Raw genomic sequence first — 22739 nt, forward strand, 5'->3', positions numbered from 1 at the left:
TTATCAAGGAATTTATTCATTAGAGACAAATTCCTATACCATGGAGTTATGCTTATAGAAAATTGTTGTCAATACTCCAAGAAAATGTCCAGGAATACTCTCTTAATTGGATAGTTGGTTGTGTTTTAACTAAAATGGCAATGGCATGGCTGCCTTCTTTTTCTTCTTTTTAAATTTTTGACATTACTAAATAGTCTCACAACCTAAATAAGTATACGGGGGTTTTTAAAGAGATAAACATGGGGCACCTGGGTGGCTCAGTTGGTTAAGCATCTGCCTTCGGCTCAGGTCATGATCCCAGGGTCCTGGGAATCCCTGCTCAGCAGGGAGCCTGCTTTTCCCTTTGCCCCTCCCCCTGCTTGTATAACACGCACCCTCTGTCTCTCTGTCAAATAAATAAATAAAATCTTTTTAAAAAAATAAAGAGGTAAACATTACATTCTTTAAAGCACTTTTATTTTGTGGGGTTTAAAATTAATTTAATAACTTCATTTGGAAACTGAATAAGCCCTTAAAATCTGTGGGACATGTAGCCGCTCTTATTCATTGGAGAACTAGTCATTCAGGGTATCACCAGTAACTATGTATACAGTCCCCATTATCTCTCTTCTACTCTGCTAACCAGTAAATTACAACTACTTGTGAAGTTGTTATCCATTTGGAAACTCACAGTCGTAACAGTGGTAGGAAATAGTGAAATAATGAAAAGTAACAAGCACTGACTTAACTATTTTACCTTTCTGAAAGTTTCCTAAACTTTCTATGAGACAGACAACCGAATTTAAACCTCCACTTTCCTGGGAAAGATGATAGTCACGCTGAAATCCCTGTGTTGAGTACAAGGAGAGGGACAAGGACTGACAAGAGGGGTCTGAAGGTCACCCCTTGTTCATTGAGAAGCTGTGTCCTTCGCATCAGGGAAGACTGTGCCTCCTCCAGCCATCTCTTAGCTCACTGGCCTTGTTCATCTTATTTATTTTGGCCCTCAAGATAGTAAGAGGTTTACTGTATTATTTGTTTTCAAGCTCTGCCCAGGGAGCACTCGGGTTTCTTGGCGTCTCCTCCAGAGTCCCACCGTGGGTGGAATAGGAGGCCCAGAGGGAGCGCTTTTCTCTTGTGATTGTTTCTGTTTTCTCCGTAAAGGGTTGTATAGTTTTCAAAAATGTCATCACCTCTAAGATCCCTTGTAGCTGTGGAAAAGCTCATTATTCTGTTTGTAGTCTTTTTTCTTCATTTCTTTTTTGGGAGAGGGAGGCTTTTAGTCAATCGGGGTGAAAGCTAACCCTCTGAATACAGTTGAGAGGGAAAAGTGCTGAGTTCATGTTTGGATCGGGAAGGTCTGGGTGAATCAACTCATGTAAGAGTATCACTTTCCTTAAAAAGGGAGGGGGGAATATACATAGGATGTGAGCCCTAGAAGAAAATCCCCATATTTGGACAAAAGTTTGGAATTGGCAGCAGTGAGCAATTTAAGAGAACACATGAAAAGTTCAAAAAAAAAAAAAAACTTATTAAAGAGTACATTTGGGCTGTTTTGTTCTTTTTTAATTTGAGATGATCATTGTAAATCAGTTGCCTTGTATTTCACATATAGATAATATACCCTATTACTTGCTTTGGGCAAATTTTTTTAAGCTTTCAGGAGTCTATAAATTAGAATAAATTGGTATTATTTCTGTTTCATGATACATTGCTTCAAAAGTTATTCATGGCTATTTTGAATTGAATTGTCCATGTAAAGAGAAAACCATAAAAGCCACTTGAATTATAGTTTCTATTGTCTATGGAATACCCAAACAAGCTTCTATATTAAAACTAAATAGTTAGGTCAATTTTCTAGCTATTTATAGAGACCTAAATTTTTTTTTTTTTTGTCATCTCATTGGGATGAGAACAAGCAAAGTAGTGGTTATTCTTGGATCTCACATTTAGCAAATCCTCACAAATTCTTTCTCTACATCGTATAATTGATTAATAGCACCAAATCCAGGGTCAGGCAGCCTGGATTCAAATTCTGGCTACGTGACCTTGAGCAAGTCATTTTACCTCTCTGTCACTATTTCCTTATCTGTAGTGGAAATAATTATGTTTCTTTCCTTGTAGTATTGTTGTGGAGAGTAAATGATTTAATAGGTGATGCACTTAGTACAATCCCTAACCTATAGTTGGCATGGTTTTGTATATTAGCCATTATTATAATATTGAGCAAGATCAGAGATTTTAATCCTTAATGAAAATCCAACCTGTGATGAAGAGAGTCTATGTGCTCAGGTAAGTAGAAAGGTATAGTTGGGGAAATGAGTTCAAGAAAAAATCTGGCAGCTTTCTATGAAAAGGATTGATACAAAGAGATACTGGAGTCTCAGGGACCAGTTAGGATGCTGTATTCCAGGCAAGAAGTAAAAATGTCCTGAACTGTCTCAGTCCTTTCAGACTTCTGTAACAAAAGTACCGTAGATTGGGTGGCTTATAAAAAACAGAAATTTATTTCTCACTATTCTGGAGGCTAGAAGTCCAAGATGAAGGCAAGTCTGGTGTCTGGTGAGACCCACTTCTTGGTTCATAGATGGCCATTTTCTCTGTGTTCCCATATGGTGGAAGGGATGAGAGATCTCTTTGGAGTCCCTTTTAGAAGAACACTAACTCCATGCTCCACCCTCATGACCTCATCACCTCCCAAAGGCCCCACCTCCTAGTACACATTTGGGGTTAGGATTTCAACATACAAATTTGAGGGGGAGGACGCAAACATTCACCCGATTGCAGTGACCATTGTGGTGTTGATAGAAGAAGGAAATGATGTGTGAGAGGTTACAGATGTACAAGGAGCTTCAGGGGAAAGAATACACTAACCAACTTCCAAACTGGGGTACCAACCTTATGGATGTAAGAAACACAGGATCGTTCTTTGGTTCCTGAACAGTTTCTATATATTGAGAATTAAGGAATGCAAAATTTGGAAGACTAATAAAGATTAAAAGTGATCATATCATTATGCTGTTATTATATAATTAATAGCTAATCGACATCATAAAGAAGCATGTAGGTAAGAATAAGAAATTTTAAAGAACTTTCCTCCACTTAAGAAAAATATATCCTATTGTTCTGATTATTTCACTCAGATTCCTACATTATATTGTGTCAGGGTGGAGATTTGTTATTCTTAGATTCTCGTCTTATATCCCAAGACTGTTGATGTAGTGATGGGAGGAACGCAGGCATAAATCTGTTGAGAATTAAACCATCACCTTCTGCATTTGATCCAGCATGCTGTATATCTAAAAATATATATGTAATTATTCAGAGTTGCAAATAACGTTAGTCTGTTATTTCATAAGCATTTTTATTATTTCCAGGTCCGATGGATGATGTACTGGATTGTTTTTGCTCTCTATACTGTGATTGAAACAGTAACAGATCAAACAGTCGCTTGGTAAGTTCTAGCACTGAGAAAGGGCCAGACTATAGACTCTTTATCAGGTGTCCCGAGTTCTTACCCTGCTCTTGCTGGTAACCAAGTGAATTTGATCAAGTTACCTAATTATCCAGTGTTTCATTTTCTTCATCTGGTTTCCCTGTAAGAACATTACTTTCCTTACAGGTCCCACTCAGATAAAGGCAGCTCATTCTTCTCCCCATGTGTCGCTCCCTGCCTTCCTCCCACACAGGTCCCAGTATCTTGGAATAGAAAAACTTGGTAGTCATTATCCTTTTTCCACACGATGACTTCAGGCTATTTTTCTTTATCACTTCCTAAATGACTCCCCCTTTGAAGCCCACAGCATCTGGTTCTAGCACTCCCTCCCCATCCTTAAAACTCTCAACTACAAACATTCAGACCGGATGACGTCAGCATCCACGTGGACGCCCACTCACCACCAGCTCCTTGGCTGCTCTGTTCCAAATAGCTGAGACAAAATTAAAACATGTTTATATCCTCAAGGATTTAACATTTTACCAAGAAGTAATACCAAATGGAACAACTTGAATCTCCTTGTGCCATATTTCACTGGTGCATTTCCATCTAAACCTTACCATCACTTGGAGAAGTCCTCCTTTTAAAATCTTTAAACGGGCACCTGGGTGGCTCAGATGGTTAAGCATCTGCCTTCGGCTCAGGTCATGATCCCAGGGTCCTGGGATCGAGTCCCGCATCAGGCTCCCTGCTTCTCCCTCTGCCTCTCTCTCTCTCTCTCTCTCATGAATAAATAAATAAAATCTTTAAAAAATATAAAAATTAAAAAATAAAATCTCTGAACTTAATACTTTGCTTCTTTACCTGGGCTCCCAAAGGCAGCCCCCAGAACATCAGTCAGCTGCTCATATAGGTATCGATTTGAACCTCTTTGCTTTCCCTTTACTCGCTACCTCCATGCCCTCCTGCATCTGTTTAAGACATTTGCTCTTCTCTCCTTAAACTGTCTTTCTAGCTTTGCTCTTCTCATCATACTCTTACAGCACATTAGGTCACGTTGGATTGCTAGAAAAAATAGAGAAGTCATCAGACTTAAATGTTCTTAACACTTGCCCTCATTTATGAACTTCTCTGTGTCTGCACCCATCTTTCTCTTCTGATTTGAAACAAAACTTGTCCTTACTGTATCCCAAAGCTCATTCATTTTCCTGTTAAGTATTTGGTGTGGAGTTTTGGGGGAGGGTTTTTTATTTGGTTTTAAGGGGCAGAACAGATTTCAAACCATGCTAGGTCTCTCTTAAGTTTCAAGGTTCTCTTTTTAAAGACCTCATTTTTTCCTGATCGCAGATGTAGCATATATACATTATTAAAAAACGAATAATGTAGCAAAAGTTTACCAGGAACAGTGGAAGTCCAGAAACTCCTCTGTAACTGCACCAGGCAAAGACCCTTTGTTGACTCCACAGCAGTCATTCCTTACCACCCTGTACCCCTCTGCCTCATCAGGAGAGGCCAGATTTGTTCAGATATCACGTATCTTAATAATTCCTGGCCCAAGAATGCTAGTCCCCTACGGTATATTAGTTCACTTTTGCTGTGGCAATGGACAAACCTTTTAACCACAGCGAGTTAGAAAAACAAACACATATTTCTTGCTCAGGTTATTTAAGGGCAAAAGGTTGGCTGCAGCTTTGCTGGACTCAGCTCAGTTTTAAGTGTCTTCTCATTTCAGGACCAAGGCTGAAGAAGCAGCTGTTCTCATGGCAGAAAGTAAAAATTTAAAGCAAGAGGTTGGGGGTGTCGGGGTGAGGAAGTCAAGGGGCATTTAAAGCTTCTGCGCGCATGGGATATGTCAGACTCCCGTGATGTTGGCCAAAGCAAGTCACATGTCTACACCTGCAGTCATTGCTCGAGGAAGTGTACTCAGCCTACAGGGAGAGAGAGCACTGCAGAGTCACATGGAAAAGGGCGTGCGTGGGTGGATAACGTTCATTCCCAGTCTGCCGCATGGGAATTCCATTCCCCTTACAAGTGAATCATTGTCTGCCCAGCGTCGCACTTCCGGCCAAATGAGATTGGAAGGGAAGTTCTTGGGGGCTTCTGAGAAAGAGAAGGAGATGTGTTCATGGGGTAACTTTGTGCCCTTGGAGCATGTAAAGCTTAGCCCTGGTGAGTGGACAGATGTCAGGTCCCGACATGCGGAAGGGTCGGGGGTGCCCCTCACCGCCCTGGGTACATGCTGTTAACGTTCTCTCTGGATGGCTACAGTCCGTTGGCAGCTTGCCTGTGGTCTCTTCAACAGAAGAATCTTGTACTAGAAGTTGCTGAATCTCTGCAGGAATCAGGTTCCTCTTTGCTTAGAACTCATCTGTAGTTAATGAAATTAAGTCAATTCAAACATAGTTCTTTTGTTAATCACTCACTTTTACATGTGAAAACTTAACTTGGTGATTGAACTTTCTTAAAAGCTTGTGTGCATGCGTGCATGTATGCGAGTGTGTGTGTGCGCACGTGTGAGATTTCCTCATTGTACTTTAGTTTCATCCGCGGTTTTTTCAAATTTATTCTTGTTAGGTTCCCCCTGTACTATGAGCTTAAGATTGCCTTTGTCGTGTGGCTGCTCTCTCCCTATACCAAAGGAGCAAGTTTAATATATAGAAAATTCCTTCATCCGCTTCTTTCTTCCAAGGAAAGGGTAAGATATATAAGTTATTTCTACAAATCGTTCGTTAGAAATGTACATCATTGCATGGTTTGTGCTATAAAACGAGTGAAACTATCATTTCATGGGGGAGGGTTGTCGTTTTTGGCTTCTTGACACTATTGTCAAATAAAGTTTCTACCTGTGAGTCTGTCTGTCTCTCCCCAGGAGATAGATGACTATATTGTCCAAGCCAAGGAGCGGGGCTACGAGACGGTGGTCAGCTTCGGCCGGCAAGGACTGGCTTTTGCAGCCACTGCTGCGGTCACTGCAGCCGTGAAGGTAACTGTGCAGTTCCGTGTTTTACCCAGTGTCACATTAAAGCCAAGGGACAAAGTCAGGTGGCTTTATATTCCAGATCATTATAAAATTTTGGCAGAATTTTGCTTTCGGCTTATTTTTGTAAAGCTGGAAAGAACAAGGGGATAATTCAAAAAACATTTTAACGCATGTATTTTGTAACTACTCAATATTTTGAAAGTCTTAATTGATCACAAAATGAGAGCTAGTTAATATAGAAAGACATACCTGAAGATGTCATTTTGTCGTAATTTTCCTACTTTATAACCTTAAAGTAAGGTTGAGTAAATCACCTTTAGTAAAGATGACCCATTCTTTCTTTCCCTGTCTCTGGTGTTTCTCTCTCTCTCTCTCTCTCTCTCTCTCTTTCTCTCTCGATGGCAATATCTTGGTAGGATTTCTGGCTTACTCCTGCACCCCTACTTCGACCAATTTGAGGTAACTGATTATTTAAAATAAGGCATGAAAAAATTCTGTTCTTAAAACTTGAGATTTTAGCCAGTTACTAATGTCATGTGTTGTGTTTTGCAAGTGAAGTTATCAGATGTATGCCTTCTGTGAAAACTCACATTATGGCTTTTGGATTTCTTTGCATGTAGTATTTAATGTGGTTTATTTTAAATACCGTAGCATAATTGATTTTGGTCTGTAGTATATGGAAAGAAAACAGGCTTCAGATCCAGAAAATGCTGAGTGTGACTTTCTAAATAACTGTTGGTGATTTACTTAACCTCTGTGTTCACCGGTTGCTCATGTATAACATGGGAGAATATACCTGTCTGTGAGAGGATGTACAAAAGCACAGTGGTTGCCAAAATATAGTAGAACTCCAATGAACGTTAATATACATGTCTCTCCCTCTCTGTCTCTCAAGTGACATTGAGTTTGTTGCTATTAAGTTAAATTGAGATTAAATAGTATTCCAGCTTTTGAGTTAGGCTTTTTCAACTTGGTTATCTTAAACCAAAATACCAATGCTATGGGAATAAATATTCTAATTAAGTGGTGATTCTATATAATAGTAATGGTGAAGGGATGTCAAATGTTAAATGGGGTTTCCAGAATGATCCTTAATTTTTCAGAGTGATCTTTGGCTCAAGTACAGTTAATATGATCAACAAAATTAAAAATCAAAATTATATTCAAATTATATACCCAGAAGTGTTGCATTAAGAATTAAGTGGAAACTTACCAACTGTGCAGCCCTAGCCATGTAAGACAACTGTATTATTAATGATTATTAACTATCAGCACTGTAGTGAAGTGTAGTTTGCCTGTTACTTGGCTTTTAAAGGCTTTTTCTTTTATTAGTATAGATATAAACGAATACTAAATAGTAAAATTTTCATCTTATTGAAGAACTGTTTTCCATTTTTAAAAAAGTTCATTTGCTTTTTATTTCTTGCTTAATGAAAATACATGCCTGATTTCCACATGTCCTATAAAAGAGCATCCAAGAGATCTAATATTCAACAAGTAGGAATTCTACAAGAGACCACAGATGGCAGTTATCAAAGAAATGGTACAATTATATTTCACAAAACTGAAAGACATGAGTCTCTAGATTGAAAAGGCCCACTAAGTAAAGTACCCAGCGCAATGAATGAAAAGAAAAGACCGGCTGTGAGCAAGGTCATTGGAATATTCCAAAACACGAGAAAGAAGGAAAAAAATTTTAAGGATTCCAAAGATAAAAAGTACGTCACATTCAGATGATCAAGAATCAGAATGGCAATTAAATTTCTAAATAGTGACAATGGAAGCTTGAAGACCAAAGAATAATACCATCCATGAAAACATAATGATTTTCACCCTCAGATTCTATAAGAGTCAAGCTGTCAGTCATGTGTGAGCTTGGAATAAATCTTTTTTTTTTTTTTTTTTTTAAGGCATGTAAAGTCACAAAATTGACCTCCTGTGTGTTCTTTGTCAGGGTAGATGTGCTCTGCCAAAATTAGGGACTAGTTCATGAAAAAGGAAACCCACAGGATCTAGGAGACAGGGGGTCCAACACAGAAGGAAGGTGACAGGACTTCTTCCCAGGATGAATGTGCAAACGTGCAAGTCCAGAGTGCACCTGGCCAAAATGGGATGTGATGGGTGCAGGGTGCCAGGACAGGGATCGCAGGGAAAAGCACGGGGAGGAGATTATCTAATAGGTTTAATCCTATGCAGGGATGATACTTAAACTAGTTAGTACATGCTCCAACCAGTCAGAAGACACACTACACACCATGAAAAATGTGCTGGAGGCAATGTTGAGACAGAGGGCAAAGGACGACTAATCAAATGAATACTTAAAAAATGGGATAATTGTTAGCTCTGGAAAATAAAGTTATATAAGAAAGGAAATATAATAATGGAGTATGACTCGGCCCAGCAGGAAACAGCATGTACATCATAATCCTGAGAATACAGACTGTAGATTGAACAACTGTGATTTTGCTCTATCAGGAAAGTGGGGGAAGGAGAGAAGGAGTTGGAAGAGAGAAAATCCTCACCTGCCAGACAGGAAAGTAGAGAGTTTAATGGTGCCTGCAGGAGGGTGTACAGGAGAACAAGAAAGCTTATTGCTTTCCTTTGTTATAAAATTTAACTTTATTTGACTTCACAAATGAAGTGCAGTTGACCCTTGAACAATCAAGGGTTTCAACTTGTTGGATCCAATTATATACCGATTTTCTTCCAATAAATACAGTACAGTACTGGATATAGGTATTTTCTCTTCCCTAAGATTTTCTCAGTAACATTTTCTTTTCTCTAGCTTACTTTATTATAAGAGGACAGTATACAATACATATGACATACAAAGTACATGTTAATCAAGTGTTATCAGTGCGGCTTCCAGTCACCAGTAAGCATATTAGTTAAATCTCAAGGGAGTCAGAACTTAGACGCAGATTGTTTACTGCCCGGTGAGTTGATGCCCCTAACCCCCACGTTGTTCAGGGGTCAACTGGTACAGGTCTTATACCCCCCAAGAGGATGCTTTCTGAATTTTACATATTTAAAAGCATCATTCAGTATGATTCTATGGCATAAAAACTAAAAATTAGATTTCAGCTTGAAACATTGCTTAGAAAATATGGACATTTTAGAACATTGTTCTGGGAAACAGAAAAGCATACAAATCCTGTTTTTCCTCCTCACTTTTTTTTTAAAGATTTTATTTTTTTGACAGAGAGAGAGACAGCGAGAGAGGAAACACAAGCAGGGGGAGTGGGAGAGGGAGAAGCAGGCTTCCCACGGAGCAGGGAGCCCAGTGCGGGGCTCGATCCCAGGACCCTGGGATCATGACCTGAGCCGAAGGCAGATGCTTAACGACTGAGCCAACCAGGCGCCCCTCCTCCTCACTTTAACACTTAAAATATCGTTTCTAGTCCTGCTATTCTGTGAGACACCTTCCTACATACCATGACCATTTCATGGGATATTTATTTTACTTGGACATACGGTTACTACTTCCATACCCTCTATGTGGGGAATCAGAAATCCCCACTATATTATCTTATCCTCATTCTATCCTCTTCTATTTTTATTTTCTCCTTTGCTGTGATCAGTGTTTAGCATCCTGTGTATTTGTTCAACATCGGTTTGTTTAATGCCTACTATATGGCAGGTGCCGGGCATGCAGCCGTGGGCAAGATAGACACAGTCCCTACTCTCACAGGCTGCTCTCTAGCTAAGTGTCTGTTTTCATTAACTGAAAATTGTATCTCATCTTGGGTTGCTAAGAGCTTTCCCTCTGCCCTCCCATTATTAAAATAAGCATTAGTTCACAGAAATGCTTTCCTTCAGAAAGGCTATAAAAGCATTTCTTCTTTGTGATTCATTGTTTGTTTTTATCTGTATATTTAGCATCATAAAACCACCTCCCCACTTCAAAGGCTGGAAATAGAGAACATAAGAATCATCTAAGTTACCACTGCAAATCAGACACATGTCCCATAATTTGAATTCATTTTGCAACTTTCCCTTCTCGTTTGTGATGTGGTGGTCCTTTTGTTATCAAGATCACTGTGTGTGAGGTAGCCCTTGCTATCCTCAGTGTATGTTGGCTTCAGCCATCCTGGATTTTATTCATTAGAAATGGTCATTAAATATGCTGAACATAGCATTACGTTAACACTATTTGCCTCAAGTTGTACTGTGCCTATTTTCGTGTAAGTGAAATTAGTTTCATCTCTGGAGATGTCAAAGAAAGGCACTATGATGGAAGAAATCACTGAACCAGACACTTATACTAATGAGTAAATTGAAACTGAAATAGGAAATAGGTCAAGTTTAAGGAGAAACTTCAAGAAAGCCAATAGTAAGGCTTGAGAATTAATTTAAGATTTTTACAACCTATAGTTTGTTAAAAATATCTTTCAGGCTAAAAATGATTGGACTCTTGGTTGTGACCTTTAAAGATCGGTAATACCCCTGACTAGGATTCCCAGGTTGAACCACCTGAGCATGTTAAAGATGAAAATAGGAATCTAATCAGAACATTTATTACACCATAAAGCAATTTTCTGAAAATGTTACTCAGTTCTATGACCTCATTACCAGGCATCTGTTCGCAAGGTCAGTGTACAAGTTTATTTTGGCTGAGCAAAGCATAAACATATGAAGGACCTTCAAGGATTTTGCTGAGGATGTTCAACATTCCATAGCTTTCACATGAGAAATGCAGGTGGCTTTTTAAGATGAGCAACACAGATAAAAGAGGAAGAAAAGTACTGTTAGTCATATTAACCATCTCTGAATTTTCTCTGGCAGCCTTTTCTTGGTGAATGCAGATACTGTTTAAAAAAAAAAAAAAATCAATTATCACAGAAATTAGAGCCTTACAGGTAAAATTGCTAAAATCTAATAGACTATAAATGATGATAATATAAACTATAAATGACGATGATTAGGTCAAAATCCTGACATCTTGCTGTCTGCTTTAATAGCTTTCTGTTTGTAAAAGGATTTGAGGATATTCAGCTGCTTTGTATCATGCATTTGTCCAGACAATGGAAAGAAGGGTCATACTATTTTCCCTACAATCTAAGGAAGCAGAATGTTATAATGAATATTTAATTTATTAATAGTCTAGTTACCTGCATTTTCTAGCCCAATTCTGCCCTCATTAGTCATGAGATTTTGGGCAGACCATCTGCACTGATATCTAAGTATTAATTTTCTCACCTATAAATCAAAGAAATTGATATAAGCACCTGATTTCTAAAACCTCTTATGGCTCTGAAACAGTGGTTGGTCCTCACTGGGAGGGGATTTTTGCCCCCAAGGCAACATTTGGCAACATCTGGAGACATTTTGGGTCATCACAGCTGACAGCGAGGGGCACTGCTGTTTGTGTCTAGGGGCTAGAAGTCAGGAATGCTGCGTAACATCCTATGATCCACAACAATTACCCAGCCCAAAACAGCGATAGTGCTGAGACTGAGAAAGCTTAATCTAAAAAAGTATAAGTCAGAAAAGGTAAAAGGATATATGAATATGTATAGACAGTGTTGGTGTGGTGGGTTACAAATGATTTTATTTTCTTCTTCATATTTTCCTCTGTTTACAAATGTCCTTTGATAAATATATATTGCTTTAATCTTAAAACCACTAAAATATATTATTCACTTAATACAAATGCAGTCAGTTCCATTCTGGGCTTAATCAGATTAATTCTCGAATGTCCTTAGAGGAAAAGGAGATTTCCCTAAAAACTTGAAACTAACCTTATCTGCATTTTAATGTAATATGTCAAAGATCAACAAGAAATAGAGCTTAATGGCTATTCATTATTGAACAGTATAGTAAGAATTATTCTGTAGGAGATTGGTTGTAAGATTACAAAGACTACTGATTATGTTTCTAAGTTCCTTTTTTTTTTTAAGATTTATTTTTATTTGAGAGAGAGAAAGAGCATTCCAGGGGAGGGGGGGATTTCTCAAGTAGACTCCCCACTGAGCACAGAGCCCCGACTGGGTGCTCCAAATCCCAGAACCCTGAGATCATGACCTGAGCCAAAATCAACAGTCGGAGGCTTAACGGACTGAGCCACCTAGACACCCCTGTTTTTAAACTCTTAATTAAAAATATGAAGAGAATAGGTTGAAAGCTTTTTGTTTTTCAAGATTTTATATATTTATTTGAGAGAAAGAGATAGCGAGAGAGAGAGCACAAGCAGGGAGGAGAGGGAGAAGTAGACTCCCCGCTGAGCATGGAGCCTGGCCTGGGGCTCAGTTCCAGGACCCAGAGATCATGACCTGAGCCAAAGGCAGACACTTAACTGACTGAGCCACCCAGGAACCCCAGTTGAATGTTTTATCCTAAAATGCTGATAAGCATGGTAAATTCCCCTTATTTAACACAAAATATAATAATTTTAACGTAGTGTTTAACCAGGAAATGAAGTATTTAAACAAAGGCAGAATTCTTTGAGAGTAACAGAGTTAGAATTAGTCATACATACAAGGTCCCTTTTCTCAGCTGAAGAATCTTTCCCAGAGCATGAATGTGTTAGATCTGAACCCAAGGGCCCAACCCAGTCAGCTCCTACAAGTGTTCCCATTTTAAATGGATGTCTGGGCCTATCCAAATTCAAACCCTAAGAATTTTGAGTCACCTGAAGGGTTTAGGACACTCCTGCTACTGAGGATCAGTTTTAATGTAAAATATTCTGCAAAATAGTTCTTAATTACTTTGATTTTTGTGTTCTCATCATAATCTTTCTGTTATTTTCTCTTTGATTTTTAGGATTAATTTTAACATAAGCAGTGTACATACAATTCTGTAGAGAATGGGATCTAAAATCTGGAATATTGACTTACCTTGTAGATGGGAACTCTCTTCCTCCTTATTGACTAATGACCAAAAGTGCCGTTTCCACACATCTTTTCCTCCTCGAACTAGAACCTTTCTGCGTTTTTCTTGTACTTTTGGCTTAATATTATATAAACCAAATAGAAGAAAATAAATAAAGCATTATTAATTTAAGCAAAACCTCAATACATTTTAGCATTGTTACTGACAAGTGACTATAATGCCCTATTTGTGCCCTCAAAATAGAGAAACAGTGTTTCTTTTGATTATGGGAGTAGGGGATTGGATACAGGAGAAATGAGCAGGAAATAGATCAGAAATTCTTACAGTGCACACATTACAATTAAAACTTCACTGTAAAAATAGAAAATGTTCACTTGGAGAGTTGTAGCCAGGCATTGGAAGAAATGAAAGGAAATCAGGATCTCATCCAGTTTATAATAAACAGTATCCAAATCTAAAAAAACAAAAACTTCACTATACCATCTATCTATAATTTACCATCTATCTGTAATTCTAATTTTGTAATATTGAAAAAATTGTTGGGAAAAAGAATAAAATCACCCATCCCATCTGCCTCAACATCATACTGTTTTCATTTTTGCATATTCTCCCTGTCTGCTTAAACCATACTACATACTTGCAACCATATTGTGGATATGATTTAGAATTCTGAGGTCAGCGGCGGGGGGTTTCCACTTAACATTTTATTTTAAACATAATTTCTTTGTTAATGGGTTTTTTGTGCTGAAGATATAAAAATTGGAGGGAATAGGTCTGCCTTTAAATGTGATTATTTTATAATTACACTTCTTTAAAGTGGTCACATTGGTCACTTTAAAGTGGCTACAGACTTGGGGCGCCTGGGTGGCTCAGTCGTTAAGCGTCTGCCTTCGGCTCAAGTCATGATCCCAGGGTCCTGGGATCGAGCCCCGCATCGGGCTCCCTGCACGGCGGGAAGCCTCCTTCTCCCTCTCCCACTCCCCCTGCTTGTGTTCCCTCTCTCGCTGTGTCTCTCTCTGTCAAATAAATAAAATCTTTAAAACAATAAAAAAAATAAAGTGGTTACAGACTTAGAATTTATGTAATGTTTTTGAAGTTCACAATACTGTATTAATTCTCTCTTCCCACATTCGTTCTATTCTGGGCCCATAAGAAAATATACAGTGGAGGGCGCCTGGGTGGCTCAGTTGGTTAAGCGACTGCCTTCAGCTCAGGTCATGATCCCGGAGTCCCGGGATCGAGTCCCACATCGGGCTCCCTGCTCGGCGGGGAGTCTGCTTCTCCCTCTAACCCTCCCCCCTCTTGTGCTCTCTCTCTCTCTCAAATAAATAAATAAAATCTTTAAAAAAAAAAAAAAAGAAAGAAAGAAAAAGAAAATATACAGTGGAAAACCCAATTTTTTGAGGCGGTAATGGCTGTTGAAGTGTTGGGAGTCCTCAAAGAGTGTACACAGCCCCCTTTCGCTGTTCCCTACAGTACTTGGCCTTCCTTGAACCCTTGAGGATATTGATAATACTCCATTAAAATCCAGATACCTCAGGGTTGGTCAATGCTCACCTTTAATCAACCTGAAGCAAACCCCTGGTGGATGGTGTGGTCTACCTATGTGAACCCATGACCACACCTGCAGTTCCCTGCCCAGCCTCTGCTTCGGCAGTCCAGTGTCTATGGAGAACTCTCCAGCAGTCAAGAGCAATGAAAAAGAAGAGGCATCAAAAGAACATTTAGTTTACTTAAATGCTCACTATCAGGGCCATACCAGTCAGTAAACTAGGAGAATGGGAGAAGCCTAAAATTAGTCACTCTCCTTTAGTTTCTGAAATGCCTTCTCTGTAGACAGGGTATACACAGCACAACAGTAGAACTGACAAGAATGTGTGAGTTCGTTTGTGAGGTATGCTCTAAGTAATTTGTGGATCATACTCGTTAAAGATACCAAAGTTTGTAGATGATACAGTGCTAGATTGATTCAGTGGCAGTTTGACTTATTTGCATTCTGAGATGTTCCTTCTTGAGTGGGAGGGTTTGGCAGTCACAGCCCACCTTGGAAATTGCACCTGAGTCTGGTAGCGGGCATCACAGATGTGTATGCCAGTTGTCATCTGTTTGGCAGAAGGTAAAAAGTCAAGAATTGCTGGGAGGGGGCACAGAAATACAAAGGTGGGATAAAGAGAATGACCGTTCTGAGAAAACAAAGGGTCTGTTTCAGATGGGCGCTGGTCATTTCCTTCTAGTGCATCTCTGATGTCTTCTGTCCCCTATATCTTTAAAATGATATCTGATTAAGAGGAAGAAAGTATAATGGATTAAACCATAACAAGAATGTTTAAAGACAGGGGCTCCTGGGTGGCTCAGTTGTTAAGCGTCTGCCTTCGGCTCAGGTCATGATCTCAGGGTCCTGGGACGAGCCCCACATCGGGCTCCCTGCTCTGCTTCTCCCTCTCCCATTCCTCCTGCTTGTGTTCCCTCTCTTGCTGTGTCTCTCTCTGTCAAATAAATAAATAAAATTAAAAAAAAAAAATGTATAAAGACATGTGGAACCCAATTATTTTTATTGAGAATATAGACCCTTTAACAGTTTCTTTTCACAGTTTAAAAAAATGCAGACATACAGAGCCTAAGTGGGGTATAGAAATGGCATTTGGTTTTAACGTAATATGATATCACTAACTCAGAGTAGCTGAATCAAGATCTTTTTTCAGCATAAAATACAGTAAAGTCCAAATGTTTATAGTGCCTCAGGTTTTGAAATCTAGAAACTGAGAGCTGCACCATTAGGGATGAGTTTCTACAGTACAATTCTAACTAGAGGCAATCATAAATTCACATGTGTGAGAAGAAATAATAAGAGTAAAAAAACCTTTAGAAGAATATTTTTAAAACAGAAGAAATGAGTCATCTGTATGCTATGCAAATTTTTTAAGTCAGTAATTTAGAAATTAATTTTTCCTTTATATTTGGGAAAGAAATGTAGTTAGGTCTGTAAAGTTCAGAAATGTCCCTTTCAGAGCTGGGCAGTGATGAAAACTATTGAATTTTCTGCAGTGTTGGAAATGTTCTCTGTGCTATCCAAACAGTCGCCACTCTCCACATGTGGCTAGTGAGCGTTGAAATGTGCAATTGAAGAACTAAATTGTTAATTTTAGTTAATTTTAGTTAATTTAAATTTAAATACCCACATGTGCCCAGTGTCTATCATATTGTTAAGGCTTTAAAATGACTTAAAGTCAGGGGTGCCTGGGTGGCTCAGTCAGTTAAGCATCAGACTTCTGCTTAGGTCATGATCCCAGGTCCTGGGATTGTCCCGCATCAGGCCCGCGCTCAGCAGGAATCTGCTTCTCCCTCTCCCTCTGCCCTTTCCCCTGCTCGTTCTCTCTCTCTCTCAAATAAATAAATAAAATCTTTAAAATAAATAAATAAATAAAAAGACTTAAAGTCAAATTGCATAGTAATAGATATGCCTTGCCACATAGTGAATTCATTAACTAAATATCATTTTGTGATTCTTTGGCTTTTAATTTTTAATTTTTTTAATTTTTTTGTACCTTGTACTAAGTGGAGTCATTACCACTCCTGACTTAGCTTATCTTTAAAACAGTATGTCTTTGGGGTGCCTGGGTGGTTCAGTCCGTTAAGCTACCAGTTCTTGGTTTCAGCTCAGGTCATGATCTCAGGCTGTGAGATGGAGCCCCGCATCTGGCTCTGTGCTCAGCAGGGAGTATGCTTGAGATTCTGCCCCCCTCCCTCTCCCTCTGCCCCTCCGTCCCCACACACGCTCTTTCTCTCTCTCTCAAATAAAATAAATAAATAAAATCTAAAAAAAAAATTTAAACAGTATGTCTTTTACCTTAAAAACTTCTAAATCGGGCGCATGGGTGTCTCAGTTAGTTAAGCAGCTGCCTTCGGCTCAGGTCATGATCCTGGGGTCCTGGGATCGAGTTCCACATCGGGCTCTCCCTGCTTGTGCTTTCTCTCTCTCTCTGTCAAATAAATAAATAAAATCTTTTAAAAAAATTTTTAAAAATTAAAAACTTCTAAATCATAAGCCCCAAAGTGCCAGTTTTAGGAGAGAGCAAAATACGGATGCTGTCTGCTCAGAGGGTACGCTCGTCATACGTTTTTTTTTTTTTTACATTTAAAACAAATTACAAAGCTGAAATGTTTGGGAGTGCAATATACTGATGTCTAGAACTTACTTTAAAAGTGGGTTGATGGATGGATAGATGGTAGATGTGTGGTAAAGAAAATAAAGCAAACTATAAACAATCTAGGGCTGTTCACTGTGCTATTCTTTCAACTTTTCTGAAAGTTTCATAAAATCAGTCAGCCTCATGATAAAATGTTGGGAGAAATTTAAATGTAAGCATATGAAATATTTTAAAGTCTTTTTTTTTTTTTTCTCGGATCTATCACTTCTCTGTTAAATAGAGCCAAGGAGCAATAACCGAACGTTTACGAAGTTTTAGTATGCATGATCTAACAGCTATCCAAGGCGATGAGCCTGTGGGACAAAGACCATTCCAACCTCTACAAGAAACAAAAAAGAAAAGTAAATCAGTCTCCGGTGAATCAGCAGGTGTGCTTGTTTGTTTTGATATATTTTTCTTTCACAATTGGAATTTTGAGTCCAGGTGGGTACTAAAATAATACATGGTAACTCTGAATTTGAGTAGACACGATTTACGCTGATGTTTGTGAATTTACACTTAACTGGAGTTGTCTTTCTCTCAGTTTTCTCTAAAGTTAATGCTTGCCTTTTGTTGACTCTAGAGATCATCCAACTAAGAAAGTAACAGTATCCTCTTGTGCCATCATGAGTTTTTAGAAGCCTTCGGTGTGGCCACGCCCACTCCTCACCCTGGCACGAGTGATTAGTCCTCTTTCAACTCAAACTGTATAGTGACATCTAAGGAGTCACTCTTTACTATTTTTTTTTTAAACACTCTTTACTGTAAATGCCGTGAACAAATAAGGATAATTGACTCACAAGATAAAACGTTTGAAGTGGGTGACAAAGGATGACTCCATTTGTAAATAGGATTACTGCAATGGGAAATATGTTGGAATAACATATTCTCGTTCAAGAACTAACTTGTAGGTATTTCTAATGTAAATTAGGAGCATGGCAGAGGTGATATGTTCTAAAACTTCAACAAATTATTCTGATCTTAGAAATATACACATAGGGGTGCCTGGGTGGCTAAGTCAGTTAAGCGTCTGCCTTCAACTCAGGTCATAATCCCAGGGTCCTGGGATCGAGCCCCACATCGGGCTCCCTGCTCAGTAGGAGCCTGCTTCTCCCTCTGCTCCCGGCTTATGCTTTCTCTCGCTATCTCTGTCACTATCTGTCTCTCTCTCAAATAAATAAATAAAATCTTAAAAAATACATATATACACATAAATAAAAAGACATCACTCCTTAGTCATTTTATCACATGTAAGAAAGTTTTAGTTCAAGGCTCAGCTAAAAATTAAGATCTTCACGACATTTCTTATTAATATATTGTTAAGTCCATAAGATACAAGGCTATTCAATGTTGTTTTTTAAGTAGTTTTCTTTTGAGGGAGGTTAAAAATCGTCCTTTATATTGAAACCAATTTGAGAAGTAAAATAACAGTTCCTTCCTATATAGAAAAAATAGTGAACTTTCATCTGAGTTCTCTCTAGAATGAATAACTTTACAAAGTGGGTGGCTGCTACGTAAGAGGTAGTAATTAAGCATTGGCCATTGATTAAGGTAGTAATATCTTCAAGAATGAGAACCACTGAACTTTGAACCATTATCCTCAATACATTAACAGTGTAAAAGTAGTTTCCAATATAGGCATTTTCTTAATACACATTTAAAAATTAGGTATACTGATTTTGATTATGGGGTCTACTGTATATATTTTGCTGGATTTGGACCAGTTATCTGAGTCCTTTATCAGCGGTTTATTAATAATTATACTTTAGAATTGGCTAAGAATGATATTCTGATATTTAAATGAAAAGATGATTATAAATATGAAAATCCATAGCTATCTTTATGATATTCATCTATTAAACTTAAAATGATGTGACTATTTTAAGATAGTAAGGTGCTATTTAATTCTTCTGTTAAATTTTAAGCCGTGAAAATTAAAATAACTTAAGATTAGAGAGATATGAAGTAAGTAGTAGCAGTACAAAAAAAGGGACTTGTTCAGTTATGAAATTAAAATTTTAATATGCATTACTTTGCCCAAGTTCCAAGTTTCCTACAGAATGGTATATATTCTGAGCTTTTCTTCCCTAAGGAAGAAATTTAACAAAAACATTCTCTCTCGAAAATATTTTTAAAAAGTAGTAAGGTTCCAGGACAGGAATAGTTGAAGAGAAGATAATTATAGATAGTCTATGTAAACACAAGTCCAGATATACATGGAAGTTTATCAAATGAGGATGATGCCCTTCAGGTCGCTGGGGGAAAGGCAGATAAATAAGGGTGTCAGAATAATTGCTAGACTTAGAAGATGGGGTAGGGAATGAAGTTACACTAACTCTGTCTCAAGCCCTTCATCAAAATACCTAAAAGGTTAAGACGTACATGTAAGACACTGAACAGTGGGACATTCCTGACTATGTATTTATACCGTTGGGATATGCCGGACTTCTTAAGCATGACATCAAAACCAGAAGACATAAAGGAAAAACTTGAGAGATTTTTCTATATAAAAAAAAATGTATAACATATAAGGGGAAAATATTCCACACCATAAGAAAACAAACTAGAAGAAATATTCTCATCTGATACAGGCAAAGGGCTCAGATTTTAACCATAAAAAGAATTCTTGCAAGCCAATTATTGTTAAATCTACCAAAGAATACAGCTGACCAATTAATACATGAAAAAGACAGTCAGCCTCACAAAGAAACAGTAAATTAAAATGGTAATCATAGTAATTTTTGCTCACCAGATTGGCAAAAGGATTTTTTTAATTAGCACTGTTCTGTGTTGGTAACTATTCTAGTACTCTATTTCTGTATATCGAACTACAAACAGTGGCCTTAAAAAAAGTCACAGTCATTTTATTTTACTCCTGAATCTGGGGGCGACTGGGCTCAGGCAGGCAGTTCCTGCTCAGGGTCTTAATGCAGCCACAGGGAGACAGCACCTAGGGCTGGAGTCATAATGTCAAAGGCTTCTTCACTCACACGGCCGGTATGTTAGCTGTGAAGAGTCACACAGCGGATGGCTCAAAGAGGCGGGGCCTCTCTGGCCTCTCCTTCCCTACGTCTCTCTACGTGCTCTCTCAGAGCTCTGGGGCTTCTTACCTGGCAGCTAAAAGCTCCCACAGCCAGTCTTCCAAGAGAAGTGTTAGGAATCAGACAGCATCACTTCTGCCTTAGGGCAGTTTATTGAGACAGGTACCTATACACATCCTCGAGATTTAAGGGAAGAGGAGGGGCGCCTGGCTGGCTCAGTTGGTGGAGCATGCAACTCTTGATCTCGGGATCATGAGTTCAAGCCCCATGTTGGATGTAAAGATGACCTTTAAAAAGATGTAAAAAAAAAAAAGAGATCTAAGGGAGGAAGAGAAAAGTGTCAGAATTTGTGGACATGTTCTAAAATAACCACAGCAAGCATGTTGGGAAACAAACACTCTCACTTTTTAAGAGATTTAAGTGGAATAATCCTTTTTTATGACAATCTGGCAATAATTATCAAAATTTATTCCCTTTAACTTAAGCAAAAAACTTCTAGGACTATATCATAGAGAAATAATCAGACAAGTGTTCAAAGAAGTATGTACAAGAACGTTCATGTCATTGCTTATAGTAACAAAATACTGGAACAAACCAAATGCCTAAGAAAAACGGTTAAGCAGAAGCATGGTTTATTAGCCATGAAAATTCATACTGTCAGTCCATACTTGCTGACATGAAAACATATCCAGATCATGGGGAAATAAACAATAACAATAAAACAATATGTGTGTTAGGCTGTAGAGACACAATAAATAGATGATGCATTAACATATTTGAATTTTCAAATGTGTATACATAGGGAAGAGTCTGGAAGGGTATTGCTAAATTATCAACAGTGTTCAGTTCTGAGTATGGGACTTGAGTGATTTTTTTTTTAATCAACCTATTTTCAAAATCAGAAAGAACCTATTTTCAGAATCAGAAAGAATCTACAAAGAACTACATAGTACTCTTCTTTTTGAAAAATAAGGTACTCATTTTTTTATGTCATGAATTATTTTTTATTTCATTTACTTCCAGAATTCCTCAAGAAAAAATAGTAAGTTTTTCAGTGTGGTAATTGCATCCACATTGCAAAGTGTTTACTGCTTCATGTGATCAATACATTTACCTCAGATGCTCTGCTTGTTCCCACAAGCAAACTCAAATATCTGGAAATTTGAATCCAGTTTGAAAACTCATCATGGCCTCCTGTGAGTGGTTTGAGGTTAAGTGGTCAAGAGAAGTCCTACTTTGATGAAGTGATTTAAGTCTGCATGTTGTCACTATGGCAAAAAGAGCTCGCTCCAAATGCTTCTTTGTAAGAAAATAGACGCCTTGAACATGATGTTCACATTCCTTGAAAGGACACCACATTGTGATAAGTGGAAATATTTTTTCTGCAAAGATACTGCTGCTCCCATATCAGTTAAAAGTGGCCCAATATTCTGTTTCAATACCAGTAAATAAAGAAATAAAGCATATATTTTTTGTTTTGCTTTAGGTGCTTTACATATTTATTTAATCCTTAAGATGACTACATAGTTTAAGTATTTCATCTTTTTTTTTTTTTTTTAAGATTTTATTTATTTATTTTGACAGAGCGAGAACACAAGCAGGGGGAGTGGCAGGCAGAGGGAAAGGGAGAAGCAGGCTTCCCGCTGAGCAGAGAGCCTGATGTGGGGCTCGGTCCCAGGGCCCTGGGATCATGACCTGAGCCGAAGGCAGATGCTCAACCGACTGAGCCACCCAGGCGCCCCTAATTTTTTGGATGATTAAACAGGTATAAGGAGATTAAAATACCTGTCAGGGGCTAACTACATAGTCAATGACAGAAATGAGGTATCCAAGGTTCTCTTTTTCATTTATAAAAAGGCTACACTTCGTGGTATGGTTGGGCTGGAACTAGGAATTCCAGTAATTTGAGCAGGTAGCAACCTTAGCGATGCTTTAGTCAAAGATGGCGAATGGGTGTCCTGCCTGCTGCCTGCTCCCATGCTCACGGTGGCAGCCATTGCTGAAGGACCGTGGCACTTTCCCACGCTGGCTCACAGGCCCCCTCAACATAACACCCCGCACAGCTTGACCAGGTCAGAGTTGGCGTTCATCCTCTCATCTGTCTCACCCCCTTACCGTACGAGAAAACAGGCCTGCAGAGAGGCAAGACTCACTCTGGGTCTCACGGCTCATAGGTGGTCGAGTACTCCCGTGTCCTAACGTGGGTCCGGGCCTCCTTCCAGGTCAAACTTCCTGTGATTCCGCACTTAGATTCATATGTAGAAACCGCTTAAAGCGGTGGGTTG

At 38.5% G+C, this 22739-nt stretch overlaps 1 protein-coding gene across 2 annotated transcripts in view; it reads left to right on the plus strand.

Annotated features, from left to right (window-relative positions):
* The window catches only part of REEP3 (receptor accessory protein 3), a 96786-nt gene that overhangs the window by 66504 nt on the left and 7543 nt on the right, over positions 1-22739 (plus strand). For both annotated transcript variants that reach the window (XM_032423907.1, XM_032423908.1), the window contains exons 3-6: positions 3357-3433; positions 5990-6110; positions 6285-6398; positions 17655-17802. In XM_032423907.1, coding sequence (XP_032279798.1) covers positions 3357-3433; positions 5990-6110; positions 6285-6398; positions 17655-17802 — 460 coding nt within the window. The remainder of the gene's footprint in view (positions 1-3356; positions 3434-5989; positions 6111-6284; positions 6399-17654; positions 17803-22739) is intronic.

This window comes from Phoca vitulina, unplaced genomic scaffold (assembly GCF_004348235.1).
Source record: "Phoca vitulina isolate PV1807 unplaced genomic scaffold, GSC_HSeal_1.0 scaffold29, whole genome shotgun sequence".
Taxonomy (NCBI): domain Eukaryota; kingdom Metazoa; phylum Chordata; class Mammalia; order Carnivora; family Phocidae; genus Phoca; species Phoca vitulina.